This window comes from Bigelowiella natans (assembly GCF_000002455.1).
Source record: "Bigelowiella natans nucleomorph chromosome 2, complete sequence".
Lineage (NCBI taxonomy): Eukaryota > Cercozoa > Chlorarachniophyceae > Bigelowiella > Bigelowiella natans.
Window position 1 is genome coordinate 83794 of NC_010005.1, and position 16380 is coordinate 100173.

General features: G+C 24.7%; 17 protein-coding genes across 17 annotated transcripts; 10 read left to right on the forward strand and 7 right to left on the reverse strand.

Annotated features, from left to right (window-relative positions):
* Positions 1 to 6: 6 nt before the first annotated feature.
* On the forward strand, positions 7 to 474 carry rpl23 (ribosomal protein L23; the record flags this gene model as incomplete). Its single annotated transcript, XM_001712870.1, is given in 3 exon segments — positions 7 to 238; positions 259 to 372; positions 392 to 474. The coding sequence occupies 3 exon segments, from the start codon at positions 7 to 9 to the stop codon at positions 472 to 474; spliced, it is 429 nt and encodes a 142-aa protein (XP_001712922.1).
* Positions 475 to 529: 55 nt separating this feature from the next.
* On the reverse strand, positions 530 to 1046 carry rps18 (ribosomal protein S18; the record flags this gene model as incomplete). Its single annotated transcript, XM_001712871.1, is given in 3 exon segments — positions 530 to 638; positions 657 to 845; positions 865 to 1046. The coding sequence occupies 3 exon segments, from the start codon at positions 1044 to 1046 to the stop codon at positions 530 to 532; spliced, it is 480 nt and encodes a 159-aa protein (XP_001712923.1).
* A 46-nt stretch (positions 1047 to 1092) lies between these two features.
* On the forward strand, positions 1093 to 1703 carry BNATCHR2104 (hypothetical protein). The annotated part of the gene is given in 3 exon segments (XM_001712872.1): positions 1093 to 1207; positions 1226 to 1562; positions 1583 to 1703. 3 exon segments carry the CDS (start codon positions 1093 to 1095, stop codon positions 1701 to 1703), a joined length of 573 nt encoding a protein of 190 aa, XP_001712924.1.
* A 41-nt stretch (positions 1704 to 1744) lies between these two features.
* On the forward strand, positions 1745 to 2196 carry rpl27 (ribosomal protein L27; the record flags this gene model as incomplete). The annotated part of the gene is given in 4 exon segments (XM_001712873.1): positions 1745 to 1765; positions 1785 to 1925; positions 1944 to 2000; positions 2020 to 2196. The coding sequence occupies 4 exon segments, from the start codon at positions 1745 to 1747 to the stop codon at positions 2194 to 2196; spliced, it is 396 nt and encodes a 131-aa protein (XP_001712925.1).
* A 72-nt stretch (positions 2197 to 2268) lies between these two features.
* On the forward strand, positions 2269 to 2907 carry u2AF (mRNA splicing factor U2 associated factor; the record flags this gene model as incomplete). The annotated part of the gene is given in 4 exon segments (XM_001712874.1): positions 2269 to 2342; positions 2363 to 2528; positions 2547 to 2842; positions 2862 to 2907. The coding sequence occupies 4 exon segments, from the start codon at positions 2269 to 2271 to the stop codon at positions 2905 to 2907; spliced, it is 582 nt and encodes a 193-aa protein (XP_001712926.1).
* Positions 2908 to 3219: 312 nt separating this feature from the next.
* BNATCHR2105 (hypothetical protein) lies at positions 3220 to 4025 on the forward strand. Its single annotated transcript, XM_001712875.1, is given in 4 exon segments — positions 3220 to 3237; positions 3257 to 3333; positions 3354 to 3445; positions 3466 to 4025. 4 exon segments carry the CDS (start codon positions 3220 to 3222, stop codon positions 4023 to 4025), a joined length of 747 nt encoding a protein of 248 aa, XP_001712927.1.
* Positions 4026 to 4140: 115 nt separating this feature from the next.
* On the reverse strand, positions 4141 to 4410 carry BNATCHR2106 (hypothetical protein). Its single annotated transcript, XM_001712876.1, is given in 2 exon segments — positions 4141 to 4242; positions 4261 to 4410. The coding sequence occupies 2 exon segments, from the start codon at positions 4408 to 4410 to the stop codon at positions 4141 to 4143; spliced, it is 252 nt and encodes an 83-aa protein (XP_001712928.1).
* Positions 4411 to 4461: 51 nt separating this feature from the next.
* On the forward strand, positions 4462 to 5757 carry prp17 (mRNA splicing factor PRP17; the record flags this gene model as incomplete). Its single annotated transcript, XM_001712877.1, is given in 4 exon segments — positions 4462 to 4607; positions 4627 to 4670; positions 4690 to 5420; positions 5440 to 5757. 4 exon segments carry the CDS (start codon positions 4462 to 4464, stop codon positions 5755 to 5757), a joined length of 1239 nt encoding a protein of 412 aa, XP_001712929.1.
* Positions 5726 to 6963, reverse strand: prl1 (mRNA splicing factor PRL1; the record flags this gene model as incomplete). Its single annotated transcript, XM_001712878.1, is given in 6 exon segments — positions 5726 to 6016; positions 6036 to 6196; positions 6216 to 6643; positions 6663 to 6767; positions 6787 to 6859; positions 6879 to 6963. 6 exon segments carry the CDS (start codon positions 6961 to 6963, stop codon positions 5726 to 5728), a joined length of 1143 nt encoding a protein of 380 aa, XP_001712930.1.
* A 43-nt stretch (positions 6964 to 7006) lies between these two features.
* On the forward strand, positions 7007 to 7543 carry BNATCHR2107 (hypothetical protein). Its single annotated transcript, XM_001712879.1, is given in 3 exon segments — positions 7007 to 7300; positions 7321 to 7425; positions 7445 to 7543. 3 exon segments carry the CDS (start codon positions 7007 to 7009, stop codon positions 7541 to 7543), a joined length of 498 nt encoding a protein of 165 aa, XP_001712931.1.
* A 58-nt stretch (positions 7544 to 7601) lies between these two features.
* Positions 7602 to 9586, forward strand: mcm4 (chromosome maintenance protein MCM4; the record flags this gene model as incomplete). The annotated part of the gene is given in 9 exon segments (XM_001712880.1): positions 7602 to 7766; positions 7785 to 7943; positions 7963 to 8119; positions 8139 to 8436; positions 8456 to 8616; positions 8636 to 9011; positions 9032 to 9338; positions 9358 to 9523; positions 9543 to 9586. 9 exon segments carry the CDS (start codon positions 7602 to 7604, stop codon positions 9584 to 9586), a joined length of 1833 nt encoding a protein of 610 aa, XP_001712932.1.
* Positions 9587 to 9647: 61 nt separating this feature from the next.
* Positions 9648 to 12104, forward strand: toc75 (outer plastid envelop protein 75; the record flags this gene model as incomplete). The annotated part of the gene is made up of 1 exon (XM_001712881.1): positions 9648 to 12104. One exon carries the CDS (start codon positions 9648 to 9650, stop codon positions 12102 to 12104), a length of 2457 nt encoding a protein of 818 aa, XP_001712933.1.
* On the reverse strand, positions 12101 to 12288 carry rps30 (ribosomal protein S30; the record flags this gene model as incomplete). Its single annotated transcript, XM_001712882.1, has 2 exons — positions 12101 to 12264; positions 12285 to 12288. The coding sequence occupies 2 exons, from the start codon at positions 12286 to 12288 to the stop codon at positions 12101 to 12103; spliced, it is 168 nt and encodes a 55-aa protein (XP_001712934.1).
* Positions 12289 to 12351: 63 nt separating this feature from the next.
* Positions 12352 to 13379, reverse strand: BNATCHR2108 (hypothetical protein). The annotated part of the gene is given in 7 exon segments (XM_001712883.1): positions 12352 to 12590; positions 12610 to 12786; positions 12806 to 12902; positions 12923 to 13018; positions 13038 to 13131; positions 13152 to 13337; positions 13357 to 13379. 7 exon segments carry the CDS (start codon positions 13377 to 13379, stop codon positions 12352 to 12354), a joined length of 912 nt encoding a protein of 303 aa, XP_001712935.1.
* Positions 13380 to 13414: 35 nt separating this feature from the next.
* On the reverse strand, positions 13415 to 14756 carry sys1 (seryl-tRNA synthetase; the record flags this gene model as incomplete). The annotated part of the gene is given in 7 exon segments (XM_001712884.1): positions 13415 to 13618; positions 13638 to 13893; positions 13913 to 14142; positions 14162 to 14401; positions 14421 to 14596; positions 14617 to 14712; positions 14732 to 14756. The coding sequence occupies 7 exon segments, from the start codon at positions 14754 to 14756 to the stop codon at positions 13415 to 13417; spliced, it is 1227 nt and encodes a 408-aa protein (XP_001712936.1).
* Positions 14757 to 14773: 17 nt separating this feature from the next.
* On the reverse strand, positions 14774 to 15649 carry BNATCHR2109 (hypothetical protein). The annotated part of the gene is given in 4 exon segments (XM_001712885.1): positions 14774 to 14992; positions 15012 to 15293; positions 15313 to 15514; positions 15534 to 15649. The coding sequence occupies 4 exon segments, from the start codon at positions 15647 to 15649 to the stop codon at positions 14774 to 14776; spliced, it is 819 nt and encodes a 272-aa protein (XP_001712937.1).
* Positions 15650 to 15668: 19 nt separating this feature from the next.
* Positions 15669 to 16379, forward strand: rpabc5 (RNA polymerase I, II and III; the record flags this gene model as incomplete). Its single annotated transcript, XM_001712886.1, is given in 6 exon segments — positions 15669 to 15680; positions 15700 to 15774; positions 15794 to 15901; positions 15921 to 15971; positions 15992 to 16249; positions 16269 to 16379. 6 exon segments carry the CDS (start codon positions 15669 to 15671, stop codon positions 16377 to 16379), a joined length of 615 nt encoding a protein of 204 aa, XP_001712938.1.
* Position 16380: the final 1 nt, after the last annotated feature.

Consider the following 16380-nt stretch of genomic DNA (forward strand, 5'->3'; position numbering starts at 1 on the left):
CAAATTATGATAATAACAAGACGAATAAGAAAGAAATTTTCTAAAAGTAAATTTAAGATCTCTCTCGGTATTTTTATAAAATCTTGTGTAAAATGCTCAGATAATTCAGGTGCTAAACTTTTATCTATAATTGGAGTGTTCAAATCTGGATCAAGGCTAAATAGAATACCAGGAGCATCACCTGGATCAATGATTCTAGGCAGTGTTAAGAAAGGAAAAATAAAACTAAGAAAAACAAGTATAAAATTTCTAAATAAGTTTTATCAGCCATAATTATTAGACAAAAAAAATCATGGAGAAGAAAAGATGGATCTCATGTTTGTTTTGAAGACAATGCCTGTGTAATCGTTAATCTTAAAGGTGAACTCAAAGGTATAATATTATCGAAAAGGAAGTAGTATAACTGGACCAGTTGCCAAGGAATGTGCTCAAGTTTGGCCTAGAATATCAAATGCAGCCCATAGCATTATGTAAAACTTTTGAACTGATTATATAGGTCTGTGTAATGATTAGATATTACAATCATGATTTATTTCTTTTTTCTTACAACTCCTATCGTTTTTCCTCTACGCCCATTAGATTTAGTATGTTGCCCTCGAGTCTTTAGTCTTGAAAGATGTCTTAATCCTTTATTATTTCTATAAAAGAAATTTTACTTTATTGTCACTAAACGTTTAATATCCTCTTGAAGAGCAGAATCTAAAACAGTTGAAAGAACATGAAGATTATCACCTGTTAAAAAATCTGCTCTTCTATTCATTAGCCAAGAAGGAAATGCCTTCCTGCTAGATTTTCCAAAAATATTAACTACTTCCTCTAGATCTGCTTTTTCAATGTTATATAATCTACAATAACAATACATACTTATAATTAATATCTTTTTTCAATATTTTTCTTAATACATTACTCATTCTAATACCAACTCCTTTGATATTTCTTAGACCAAAATTGCATGATAAAGAACCATTAATATTACAATCAAATATTCTTATAAACGTCATGCTTTTTTCATCTTTATAATTTAATTTATTATTAGGCTTGCCCATCAAGAAAGATTAAATAAATACAAGCCGTATAACATTGCTGTTAATGATGAACTTGACGACTATTCTTATAAAAAGTGATATAAAAAGACTAAATAGAAAGAAAACCCAAAGAATCACATTGAAATTTAAATTATTTTTCGATAAATTAATAAAAATACCAAGTAGAGCTTTTCAAAAAGAACTACTTAGAACTTATAATATAAAAAAAGCTATCAATAAGTCTTTCATAAGTTTTACTATAACAGAATACTCATTAAAAAATCAACGTTCTAACACATTAAATTATATAGTATTCCAAAATTTATTTACTAAATTATATCTAATAATAATCGAGATATTTAAATCAAATAAACAAAATGAAATAAAATTATTGGATACAAATTATCTAAGAATCCCAAGATTAAATACAAACATACAAGACCAGCTAACAAAACTGTATTCATTAGTGTTTGCACACGCATTCTGCTCGATAAAAATATTTAAAACCTGGCAAAAAATGAACTGTAAAAAAATAAAGTAAAACTGAATCAGTATAGAATGATCACAAAGCGTATAATTCATAATACAAATCATCAGATCACTAGCTTTACCTTCTACAGATGTACAAGCAAAACAAAAAGAATAACAAGATTTTTAGACTACCGATCAAGTAACTAGTTGTTTATACATTAATACACATTTATTGTCGGATAACATTTATGACCATTGAAAATTTAAATGTACAATAAAATACAAAAGGGTAAACTAATTTTTTCTCTAGCTGGAAAATATGCAGGAAAATATGGATTTATTGTAAAAAGCTATTCAAAATATAAAAACTTTAAAAACTTTAATCATTTTTTAGTCTGTTTTCTTACGAATACAAAGTTTACAAACAAAGTAATACAAGTAATAAAGAATTCAAAATCTTTTATTTCTAAAATGAACGATCAACCGAAAATTTTTAAATATAAAGTACAATTTGATTGAAAAGATCAAACTAAAAATTCTAAATGCTAATCATATAATTGTATCAAAAAAATCAATAAATGTTAACTGGGTTACAGATGACCTTATCCGTATGCTATCGAATAAAATTACTCTAAAATATGGGAAAAACGTATTGTTCAAAATAATAGAAAATAAATTCTTATTTAAAAGAAAACATTAAAAAAATTGACTCAGCTACTTTTATGAAATTAATTTAATGATACATATTCATAACTTTATTAATTAAATAATCATGGCCGATCATTTAGCTTCGATTCATGGAACTGAAAAAGATAGAGTAAACTGTCCTTTTTATTTTAAAATTGGGTATGTACTCTTATTAATAGAGCATGTAGGCACGGTAGTAAGTGTTCTCGCCTTCATAATAAACCCACATCTAGTCAAACTATTCTATTCGTTAATCTATACCAAAATCCAGCCTTAAAAGCACCTGTAGGCAAAGATGGTTTACCAAAACCAAAAAATCCATACAAATCTCAAAAGCAATTTGAAGTATTTTTATTGATAAAGTTTTTTTATGAAGATCTTTTTCAAGAAATGTCCTTTTTTGGCGATATCGATAATATCTATGTTTGTGATAATTTATCTGATCATCTAATAGGTAATGTTTATGTAAAATTTCTAAAAGATAAGTCAGCAATGAAAGCTCTCAAGTCTGTTAGTGGTAGATTTTACGATAAAAGACTGATTGTCGCTGAAACATCTCCTGTTACTGACTTTAGAGAATCAACATGTAGACAATACGAAGATAATACATGCAATAGAGGCGGATATTGTAACTTTATGCACTTAAAACCCTTAAAAAGGTAATTTATATTTTAACAGATCTTTTAGAAATAAGATATTTTCTTTAAAAAAAAATAAACAATAACAGTTTGAATTATAAATTAATTGAATGAATAACCATAAAATAAGTAATTTAATTTTTACCTTAAATATTAGTTTACTTCACGGCTTTTATTGTTATTATGAAATACTTAAAAATCGAAAAATTTCATTCTCTTCGAGGAGCAAGAATAAGTCATCTAAACAAAAAAAAATTACCAATAATAATGTTAAAAGTAAATTGGAAAGTTAATGATATATTAATAGGATGGAACTTATAGCTGGTAAAAATTATGGGTAAAGGGAAGATTCAAAAAATGTATCTGTCGATAGTTTGAAAAAGTTTGAAGATAACATTATGTTAAATTTCGATAAGGTATAATACTATTCATAAGAATAACAAGTCTCTACAAAGATTAATATTGAATAACTCTCAATTAATACCTTTTATTGTAAATGAACAACAGAGAAAGTATACTCTATTATTTTTAGCATAAATCATTTTTCACCGATTTTAAAAGACTTGGTATTAGCTAATATAACGACAAAAATTGGATCCTCTTCGGATTTTCCTGACTTTCAGAGTTCAATTAGCTATTTATAGATAGAAGTCCTATTGATATCGCTCTCAACTACGATCAGTTAGATCTTTTGAAAATGTACCTATCATCGATAGAGGCTCTTAATTCTGATGTTAATAACTATAGAAAATATCTGGTTTTGTGCAAAACAAAAGGAATTAATTTGTTTTCAGAGCCGCAATTTCAAAATGAATCTTCACAATTTAGATATATTAAAACATTAAAAGTGGTTTATAATTGGTTTTTTGAAACCTTATATATAAGAAATTTCGACTATGCCCTTGAAAAAAATAAAATTACTTATCTTCTAATGAATAATAATGAAAAGGATAGTAATCATTTTTGGACTACTTCAGAATCCACAGAAAATTCAATTTTACTTAAAACTAATAAAGATCTTAATATTCATTATAATTACATAACTTTTTCACGAAGAAAAAAAAACAATGAAAACTATCACCTAATTTATAACGAAAAACTAAAAAATAAAATATGGATAAATGCACCTGAAAATTCTAAAGCAATATTTAGTTCTGAATTTAAGATGAAAATGAAACTACTATCCCAAAGCTTCTTAATTTAAATTTAGTAATTATAAATGATTATAACCCAAACTAACTAAGATATCCTCAGTTTCAGTTGTGTTATAGAAGCTTACAAGAACCTTTTTTTTGTTATCGAATCTTATTCAATTTAGGTTACGTGTTTAGCGAATTGATTTTTTTTATTTTGGTATCTAGAAGATTTTCTAGTAAATTCTTGACATTTTTCTTACTAAATCTTTTGTCAATCCTAAAAGTCTATAAAAATATTTAAACAATAGTATTATAGTTTTTAATCAGGAATCTTGATTTTTGAGATATTTCCAATTTAATATCGTAAAAAGTAGGTTCTTTTAAATAATTTTTAAATATAAGTGAGATTTGGATTTTATTTTGTTTATATTTTCTAATTATTTTATTTTTCATGTAAATATCTATATTATTATAGTAAAAAAAGTAAAACACATTAATACATTAATGACTGATTATAGTTTTTATTTAAAGGAGTCCTATCAAGAAGTGAATGAAATTAATAAGAAAAATCATAAATCAAAGTTTAAGTTAACTCATATTTTAAAAATAAAAAAATTTAAACGTGTACTGTCTTGGATGATTTTCTATAGGTACTTTTTTTCAAAGTAGAAAACTATTTTTTGATTTGTCTTTATTGTTGCTGCTTCAAACATGTAAATACTTTTTTATTAGTTAATGTAGATTTAGTCTACAGATCAATATCCTCCAAAACTAATAACTTTAAGAGCATCAAATTTAGTAAATGTATTAATAATGATAAAATCAAAAATGCATCAAACTTTTCTGTTTTTCTGAAGAATCATTTCTTATCTCATATTTCAGGTGTAAATACTGTAAGCAATTTTCTCAACAATAATAATATGGTTTTAGGCGGCGGTCTGAATGGTAAGATAAAATTATGGGATTTTCGTCATAAAATATCCCTAATAAAAAGCTTTGGGTTCAGTAGAAAACCTATAACTCATATTTTATCTAATCCTGAAACAAACCATATCGTCATAAATGGTATAGGAAAAACAATACACATATTAGATCCTTACACATTTAGGGACAAATATTGCGTTAATATAAATAAAAATTTTACATGCCTTCTTTTATCAAAAAGTAATCCTAACATATTATTTACGGGGTGCTCTGACGGGAACATTTACGAATGGGATCTAGAATACCATGTCCTAAAAAATACCTATAAAAACCATTTAGGGAAAGTTACAACCATCTGTAGTCTAAAGGAAAAAGATTATTTTCTTTCTGCAAGTGAAGACAAAACATTCGGTTTATGGAAAATTAACACGGCTCATAAAATTAAAAAAATATCTAGAACGTTTGCAGGTAACATAAATAACTCAAGCACTCCTTTTTTAGACTCATCATTGGTATGTTATAATTCAAAAGAAAATAAAGTCTAATAAGTACTTATAGATTTTAATTGCGACAAACGATATTCATAATTTATGTAATGTCAAACAAACGTTAACTGGACATATAGTCAATAATTTTAGGTGCGATCTTATGATAGTCGAAAAAAACTTTCTTATTGCTTCAGGAGATGCTTTTGGAAAAATTCACTTCTGGTTTTGGAACATAAAACGAAGTCCGATAAAATCTATAATTGCGCACAAAAGGGCAGCAACTAGCCTTTTATCTCAATATTCTGGTGATTTCTTTATAAGTGGTAGCTGGGATGGCTATATAAAAATATGGAATTTCAGTAAGGAGATCTCTGGTGCCATAATTTAATGCACCTGGAAGTGTCAGAGCTAATAAATCTAGATCCTGTTCTATCAAATTTAATATCTATTATAGAATTTTTCTCATCAAGGGTTGTTCTTTTGTCCATATTTACATCAAGCTTATTCAACAATTTTTGTTTAAACTTATGCCACACAAAGATAAAACCATCTTCAGTTCCTGTTAATATAATACCTTTTTTTGATAGATCTATGCATGTAAAAAAGGATTTTTTTAAATTAAATAAAGGAGTAACTATTTTATTGTTCTTATATTTAATAGAATACCTCAGAATTTTTTACTTTAAAAAATAAATCTATTGATACCCCATAAATGAAGCCATCATTGGAAAGTTTTAGATCTCTAAGTGCATTATTAAATTTATTAATAGAACCAGTACATTTTGCAGTTCTCAAATCCCAAAATTTGATAGTCCTATCAATACTAGCTATTAATTTTAAAAAAACTTGAAATGATTTTAGGATTTTTTCTATCGGATATTATCTTCATTATAGTATTCTCATGACCACGCATTGAATTCACTTCTTTATTAGATCTTGTATCCCAAACCTTAATAACACAATCTCTTCCTCCACTGAATAATATTTTCAATGGGTTAAACAAATTTATCGTATAAACACCAGATTTATGGCCATAGTATTGGTTAATTACACGATTTTGTTTAAGGTCCCAACATTTGATTGTTTTATCTAGACTTGCAGAATATAATAAATCTTGATCTTGATCTACTAATATATCAGTAATTTGATCAATATGACCAGGTAATGTAGATAAAAGCCTACCTTTAGGAAAATTCCAAATTTTTATTGTCCTATCTGAGGATCCAGTAAAAAATAAAGAATTAGAATAATTAAAATCTATTGATCTAACCCATCTATAAATAATACCGGTACCCTAAATGAGCAAAAATAGTATTATATATCTTCCATTTGAATCTAATTGCCATTTCTTTTTTTTGCGTTTTATCATGATACTGTTTTCTAATAACATTGCTTAATCTATATTCAAAGTAATTACATTTTTCTTTTTATATCATTATTGGAAGTACATTTATTTTTTTTTATTGACAATATTTTTTCGATTATACTTTCTATTTTTATAAATTAAACGTCTTGAATTTTTTTCCATGATAAACTTATTTTCATTAATGATTTTTTGGTGTATTACAAATTTGTTATTTTTATGATTACCCATTATCCTTTATAATAAAAATTATAACAATTGTTTTTTTATAAGAATGAAAGGTCTATATAAAAAAAGAATACAACACCTTCTTTTTACAAAAAGAATTAAAAATTTCAAAAAGAATTTACAAAAAAGTCAAAATAAAAAGATCAAAATAAATTACTTTAGAAACTTTATTAATAATTTAAAAATATTTAATAATAAAAAGAAGAATGATTCATCAATAAAGGACAAAAATAATATTAAAAATATTACTCCTAGTAAAATAGTTTTTATAGAGAAGGAATTTGCTTTATATATTTCAAAGTTATTCTTATCAAATAAAATATACAAATCAATGACTAAAGTATGTTCATAAAGCATTAGATCCGTTGCTATAATTTTTGTTTCTCTCTAGGATATAATAGAATTGATAACACTAAATTCTTTAAATGGATGAAAAGTCGTCAAAAAATTTCAAAATCTATACTTGTAAAATTTATAAAATTAGATTCACAACCTTCTCTATAAAATACATAGCCTTAAATTTTATGAGACAGAATATAAAGAACTAAAAAGTAAGAAAACTATAGATAGAACACGAAAATGAATAAAACAACATGATAAATACCTTTTAATTAGCCAGTTATATTGTTATCTTACAATTCATGGATTCCTTAAAAAGTTTATGCCACTCATTAACTATACAAGATTTAGATATTAAGCTTCAAATTTATAAACAAATAAAAAACAACATCAAGCACTATAATTTTTTTAATGTCATAAAAAATTCTATCAATAAACTTCCACTAACTCTAGCTATAGTTAGAATGGTATTAAATAAAAAATAGCCTTTGATTATTGAATTAAATTTAGATAGGATAAGAATTTTTAATGATAAAATATTTTATTTTTTGATTAATAAACCTTTAAAATTACTATCAATACTAGAAACAACAATAAGTGAAGTAATATTTAATAAATTTAACTTACTGACTAATAATGTTAAAGTTTAACTATCAATACTAGCTAATTTTTGTTTCAGTTTTGAAACCCGAGATACCTTATGTCCTAAATCATCTTCTAATTGACAAACTTATCATAACTAACATCCAAGTCTCTCAATTAGAATTACTTTGTTTGGCCGGTATGCAAGAAAAGTATAATGAAAATCAAAAACTCAGAAGTTCTTTAAAAATAAATAGTTAATCAAAAAAATTTAATATCTCAAAAAAAAATTCAACTTAGTTTAGTTTATTTTAGTAAAATCCAAGCTTGGTTGCTTGATAAAAAAAGCAGAAAAATTCAACCTATTAATATATATTTTCATGAAGATTTAATATCCAATATAAAAATATGGGATACTGTAATGGTTGTAGGAATATTAAAAACATTAGCCTCCAGCAATAATTTTATAGTTTCTAACACAAGTATTTACTATGAATACATTATTATAGGATTAGGATATAAAAAATTCAATTATTTATTCGACATCAAACTTGAGTATACATTTATTAAATAGGTCAAAAAAACAATTGAATATTTTTTCTAAATTTTTTAGTTTAGCCTCAACTCCTTATTTATATTACATAATTATTAACCATATAATACCAAATATTGGAGGTATAATAAATATAAAAAAATGTATCCTATGTATGATTCTAAGCTCTTCTTCTAAAAACCGTATTAAAAAAAATTTTAGGTCTAATACAAAATAGTAATGTAAATGCGTTATTCTACAGCGATAACCTTGGATTTAAAAAACATATTTTCAAGATATTAAGTTACTATAATCAAGAAATGATCGAATTCAATAGTTCCTACCATATTCATGATTACAAATTAAGTACAATAGATAAAAAATCAACCTTAAGACAAAATTATTCCAACAAATTTTTTCTCTTATATTCCAATGCTTTTGTACTGATAGATAGATTTGAAAACATGGATTTTAATACAAAAGCATTACTAGAGGAAATTATGACATACGGTAAGATTTCAATAAATTATAATACTAAAATATATTTCTTTTCATGTACACCTAGAATTTTTTCTTGGTATAACATAAAAGCTAATAAGTAGCAATAAATATAACTAGATTCAATAAATTTGATCTTGTAAAAAATATGATGGAAAATTTTTACTTAAACAATAAATTTGATCTATTATTTAAAAATTACATTCACAATTCTAGACTTTCAAATCTATTTAGTACAATAACTGATAAGTATTCTTTTAGTCTTCAAACAGTAATATTTTATAAACAGTTTTCTTTTCCTAAGATTTTATTAAGAAAATATTTATTATTTACTAGATCTTACGTAGAACCTATAATTACCAAAGATAAACTCAATTACTTAATTTATTACTATTTAAATCTTAGACTATTAAACAAAAAAATTAAAGTTTAAATCAGTTAATTAGAATTTATTACCATCTATTCATTTTCTTATTTCTATTATAAAAATATCTATTTGTGTGGCCAAAATTAATTGTAATCTCACAGTTAGTTTTTCTCATTTAAAAGAAGCCATAAAAATAACAAATTCATCTCTGTTATATAACAAATATTATTTCTTTATAGAAAAAAGTAATTATCTAAAAAAAAGAACAAAATTATAATAAAATTATAACAACCAACATCAATAACTAAAAATAAGGTAGTATCTAATGTTTAAAAAATTAATTAAAAATTAAATATTACATTTTAAATAATGAAATTATCTGTAAATAACCTATATGAAAAAAACAACGAAAATACTTCTAATAAAGAATACCATATTTATACAAACAACTACTCAAAAGAAGAATCAAATGATAACAAAAGGCTAGAAGATTTCTCATTACAATATTTACAAGACTTTTTTAAGGAGAAAAGTAGAATGGATGATCAAATTGACTTATATCTTAGATCTAAAAACATAATATTAGATCAATCCAGAAAGCCAACTGAAAATATGATTAATAAATTAACTAGACGAACTTTTTCATTTTTTCAAAAAAAAAGTCCCTTACATGATCTATCAAATAGTTATTTTTACTGTAATTCTATCAAAATTTTTGGTACAACATCAAATGATAAAATATTAGATCATGAATCTCTAAAAAACTTTTTATCTCTTCAAACTAAAACCATTTGTAATAAAAAACAACTTTTTAATGATATTAATATGTTACAACAATTAAAATTGTTCAAATCTGTGAAATTTTTCATTATAAATAAAAACCAAGGATCCTACGATATTATTATTAATCTTCAAAAAGAAAAAATTGGCAAAATCCAAAAACTATCTTTTGTTAATTGTAATATTTTGCCAAACTCATTAAAAAGTTCTATAATAGAACATTTTATCGGGAAAGATAACGATGTTATCAATGTCAGCTTAATAAAAAAAATAGTAGATAACTGGTACCATGATTGGGATTATCTAGGTTCCACGGTACATGGAATAGTAGGCATTAAAGACAATAATTTAAAAATCGTGGTTAGAGAAGCCTACTTGAATTCTTTGAACGTTGGGTTTGTATCAGAATACGATGAAGATGATGAAGAATATGAAAAAAATTTTCAAATTAAACGCTTCTATGAAAATTTATTGGATCCTTTCGTCAAAATTTTTCATTCTCTCTTTAATATAAAAATTGGACAGCCTTTTAACAGATCAATCAAATCAGAGATTCTAAAATATATCAATAATTTAGAAATTATTAACTCTTTCTCTTACTACGAACAGCATATGCCTACTTCTGATGATTATAGATATTTTCCATTTTTATTTGATAATAATGAAAACATGTTTATCGATGTTTTTTATGAATTAGGCATGTGTACATTATCCTCAATGTTTGTCAGACTAACATTAGGCTTCAGCCGATTAAATAACGAAATGAAAGGCATGTCTCCAGAGTATTACTTTGAGAGCGATTGGGAACTAATTTCAATTAAAAAAAAAATTCAAGTATTTAATCTATACTACAACAAAAACGCTAGTATTTATAGCGATATGTATGATGAAATCGAAATGCTTTGTGAATTATTTATGCCATACTTCAACTACAGTGACGATATTCACAACTTGTTGAATTTCCGTTTAATACTATTTATTGAAGATGGATTATTATCTTTAAGTGACTTACATGACAATCATAGTATTGATAACGATAATGATACAGACCTTTTACTAAATTTTTGGGAATTTGAAAAAGATGAAATATTATATTCAAAACAAAAAACTATTAGCCCACTAGCTAAAAATAATTATCATTACGACGAGATAGAAAGAAATAAATACACACAAAACTTTGAAGAATTTCAGGTAATGTGTGATGATCAGTCTGACCCTGACGAGGATGATGGTGATGATGATATTTATTATGATTACGATGAAGATCCTTTCGAAACCTATAGACTTGGTATTAAAATGATGTTCGAAGAAGAAGTATCTGATACAGCTTTCGTGGCACTGAATTATTTATTAAATTATACAATAATAGAAGATGACTATGAAAGTTATCTTGATAATACTGAAAACGTCTATAATAATATCAACACCATAAACGATACCCCACCTTTATTATATAATAATCAAAATATTGATCCTAAATTAGCAATGCAGTTTCTTTTTAATTATAATGATTTACAAATAAAATCGTGGAAAATTAGTGGCTTCAAAAGTTCTTATTTTTTTGAAACCGGCTTATCTCTTAATGGTTTACAACAAAAAATGTTGTTTGAATTAACAAACTACTCAACATTGTATCAGAAGAAAATAGGAGCACTTAACGGTATTACTTTAATTCTTCATAATAAATTTGGTTATAACATAGGACAGCTGCCATTTTATGAAGCTTTTATATTAGGGGGTTCTAAGTCAACCAGAGGATATTCTGATGGAGAAATAGGTATGGCTAAGAATATGTTACAAATGTCCATAGAGATCCGATTATCAATAAATTCTTACGTAGACAAATTATTTAATTTTTTTGATTATTCAAGTGATTTGGATTCATCTAAAAATCTAATATACAATCCAGGGGATTACAAACTTTTTAGTGGCCAAGGATCAAGTTTTGGAATAGGCTTCTTTATTGGTTCAGGTAGAATAGAATACGGAATTAATACTTTGAAGAATACGCCATTTTTAAATCTTGAATATGGTGAGAAATATTAAATAATAGCATATTTTGTTTTTCGATAATATTTTATTAATTTATACATTTTCTTTCTATATCTAGCTCTTCCTGAGTTTTTTACTTTTTTATCACTTTTTGCGATAAATTTTGTCTGATTTCTTACTTTTCCTGCTCTTGTTAACGAACCATGAACTTTACCTATTTGTTACAAAAAAAACCCATTATTAGACAAAATGTGTAGCGATTAATATTTTAAAAATAGGATTATTTTATAACAATAGTAAATTAAAAAAATTTAGAATACATAGAAATTTGGAATTCTCCAAAAAACATTTCATTGGGATTTAAAAACAGTCTACGTGTAATATTTCCCACACCTACTAATTTATTTTCATTTTTATCAGTCTCAATTACAAAATCAGTAAAACCTTTTTTAACATGAATATCTAATAATAAACCATTATCGACGTTAAAAAATAGTTTTGTTTTGTATCCATTCATATAAATTCTCTTAAATTTTTTATCTATAGTTTTTATTGGAACTTTTTGTATCTAAAAATAGAGAAGAATCCACTTGAAACTTGTTGACTGATAAAAATTCTCTTTCTGAATAATAATTTAATCCTTGTAAACCATATAACCGTGTAGTCTCATTAGATAACATATTATAAGATTTTAAATCTAGAATTACTATCGATTTGAAGAATAAACGATAGTCACCTTTTTTTTTATAATAAACTTTTATTAATTATCAGTGACTTACAGGTAATTTGAGAAAACTTAAATGATTTACTATTTTTGATTATATTTAAGGTTTCAAGGACAAGAATTTCAATCTAATAAAATTAAATTTTACAATTTTATACGATACTAAAAAATTTTTTGATGGAGTATTTTCAATCAAGACTAACCTATAGAAGTCCGACAAATTTTGGTTTGCTTTTGAGTAAGTCTAAATTAAATTTGTATACCTTTCCTACTAGCGACCACTTATTTATTTTATTGTTTTTAAAATCTAAAATATTTGAATAATTTTTTAGAGGAAAGAAATTTCTCAACTTTAATCTAATGGGTATTATTTTTACTCTTCTGTTTTGTAATATTTATTATCTTTCATTGATTCTATATCTATCTTTAACGATTCATCGTTAAAATAAAACACCATTTTTTTATCACTTTTAATTGGTAATGTTAGAATTTTTTCACAAGTATTTACATATTTATTATAATATTTTTTGTTAGATAAAAATAAATTTTGATAAAAAAATTTTCTTTTTATTAGTTACATACTTCTGAAACACCTTGTCTATCATTTAATTATTTAAATGTTTTATATATACAACATAATTTAGAAGAATGCATTGAATTTTAAAAATTTTTTATTATTGCAATATTTTCTTAAGCAATGAGGAATTTTAACACCTTCTTTAACTTGAAAATTCTCCACAAGCGCACACATTAACCTTTCAGTAGCGGCAAGTGTACTATTAAAAGTACACATGTCACAATCAAAAGAATTTTGTGTTTTTATCTTGGATTTAAGACTATTTGACTATTATTTAGCGGATTACTTGCATGTTTAAACAATTTGTACAGGATACTACTTCCCGATAGGTTTTCGATCCTGGAAACCATGCTTCAATATCATATTTTATAAAAGAAAAAGAATTCAATTCTGAAGAATTCATCTCAACTATCTGGTAGGGTAGTCTAATTTGTTGATAAAATTTTTCAGATCTTTCTAGTAAAAGCTGAAATTCTTTATTTTTTAAGAAATATCTGCTATAAGAAATGATGAATTGTTCAATTTTCTCAAATTGATGCACCCTATTTTTGCTTTTGTAACCTAAAAAGACCTCCAGAATCAATACCATGACTCCCAGCTTCCTTTCTAAAACAAGTCGAATAACAACAAAGTTTGAGCGGAAGATCACTAATTTTATAAGTATTATTATACATTTGAGAACAAATCGCTTGCTCTGCTGTTGCAATTAAGTAAAAAGTATTTTTAGCAATTGGTATCTTATATAATTGATTCTTAAAATCCAGTATTTGTACGCATTTTTTCATTATTTGCTATTATACACAATCCTACTTTTCTAAGGAATAAAGGGGCCCAAAGTTTAACATGTTGTTGCGTTTCTAAATACTCCAGACCAAACTTAACTAATGCTAAATTTAAATCCAATCCAAAGCCCTTGAGAAAATATCCCCTATTTCCTGCTGCTTTTAAACCGTTATTTAAATCTACTATATCTAATTTCCTCATTATTTCTACATGTGAATACCTATAAAAAGGTTGTCTCTTAAATTTCTTTATAATTAGGCTATTTTTCTATTTTAAATAGCTATACATTATCACATTTGAAAGGCACAAAATAAGATACTCTTTCATATCTTTCCATTTTTACTTCGTTTAAAGTTGACTTTAAATCAAAGCCAACTGATATGAATTGATACATATTACTTATGGTTTTCCTACCGCTGATTTGAAAAATTTTTTTGCATATATTTCGTTGTACTTTTTGATCTGTTTAACTTTTTCTTTACAGTATTTGCTTATCAATTTATTTTCTACTGAGTATAAAGCTTTTTCAAATTTAACTGTTTTTATTTTATAAGTTTCAATCAATCGTAAAATATTTACTATTGAAAATAGTCTAACTTTGTGTTTTGAGCAATGTAAACATTTAATAGATATTATTAATTAATCTTTATTAAAAGGGATAATTATTGGTCCAAAAAGTTTAATATGGTTTAAAAATTTAAATAGTCCATCAATCTTAAAACGAGTTATTAAATTTCTCCAGCATATATTGAACTGCAGATAGAATATTTTAATCTGTAAAGAGATAGCTATAGTGTTTAGTTTACTAATATTTTTTTTATTAATCCCGTAAAAATTCTTTATTCTAATTTTTCTATCCTATTATGAAGTTTATTACGAAATAAATGAATACAACGTCTATACTCGAAGTAGAATATGAAAATCGTTCAATAATAATTACTTTAATATTTCTCAGTAAATAATCAGTACTCATTATAGTAGTCATAGAATGAACAAATTCTTTGGATATAAATAAATACACTTGCCTGTCTAGATAAGATCCTCTTAGTGACAAATGATTAAAACATATTGAAAAATTAATTTTTTTCAAAAATCGAAATTCATAAAATTTTGACATAATTTTTAAAGAAAGAAAAAATTTAGTTATTTTGAACCTTTCCTTTTACTTTGAATAAGACCAATAATAATTTTTTCTTATGAATACTTTCCTTTTTACAGATTTTTTTTATTCTAAAAATTATATCAAAAGCATTATCAGACATATTTTGAATATGGGAGAGTAATATGAATCCTGGATTATTGTAAATTGGTTTCAAAAGAGTGAGTTTTCTTATATTATAGTAATTAATTTTACGCATTTTTTTATCTGAATCAACACACCTAAGTGATATCAATAAACATTAAATAACTTTTAGATATTTCAAGTCTAATTTTATTTTTATTTAATAAGAAATCGTTGTTACATTTATAATACATGAAACTAGTTTTTGCTTTTATGTAAGACTTACTTGCCATATGCAATTATAAATTAATTATGTGCTCCATTGTTACTTTGAAAAATGAAGAGTTTAGAAAAGTACTATCTGTTAAAAAATAACTACTATGAAATGCTTTATCGAAGAGGTTACTATGTTGAAAAAGTATTACAAGTAATTCTAGAAAGTTTTAAATCTAAATTATTCTCAATTTAAAAAAAAATGTATTGAAAAGAAAAGGTATTTCAAATCATTTAAAATCATAAATCATTTGAATGATACAAATAACAAAGTATAAAACTATTCACAAGATAATAGGATTTTATAATAATAAAGGTTTGATTGATGTTAACTATCTTGGAGTATTCATATAATTTATTAGTTAAAAATAGAAAAAGCAAAAACAAATAATTCAAACAGCATAATTTTTATTACTAAACGATACTTAAGCAAACAAACCAATATCGCACTAAGTCATTTTAGGAGAAATTTCAACATAGAAATTTTTTTCGAGTATGAAATTTTAATTAACCCTATTAAACATTTCCTAGTCCCCAAACATGTCTTATTAGCGCCAGATATTAAAAGAAAAATTTTAAAAAGTTATAACGTAAAAGATTCACAGTTACCTAAAATTAAGGTATTAATTTATGATATAGTTATCAGATCCAATCTCCAAATATTATGGAGCTAAAAAAGGGAATATGTTTAAAATTATTAGATTTTCAGAAAATATAGGAGTATATTTGAGCTATAGAATAATAAACTGAA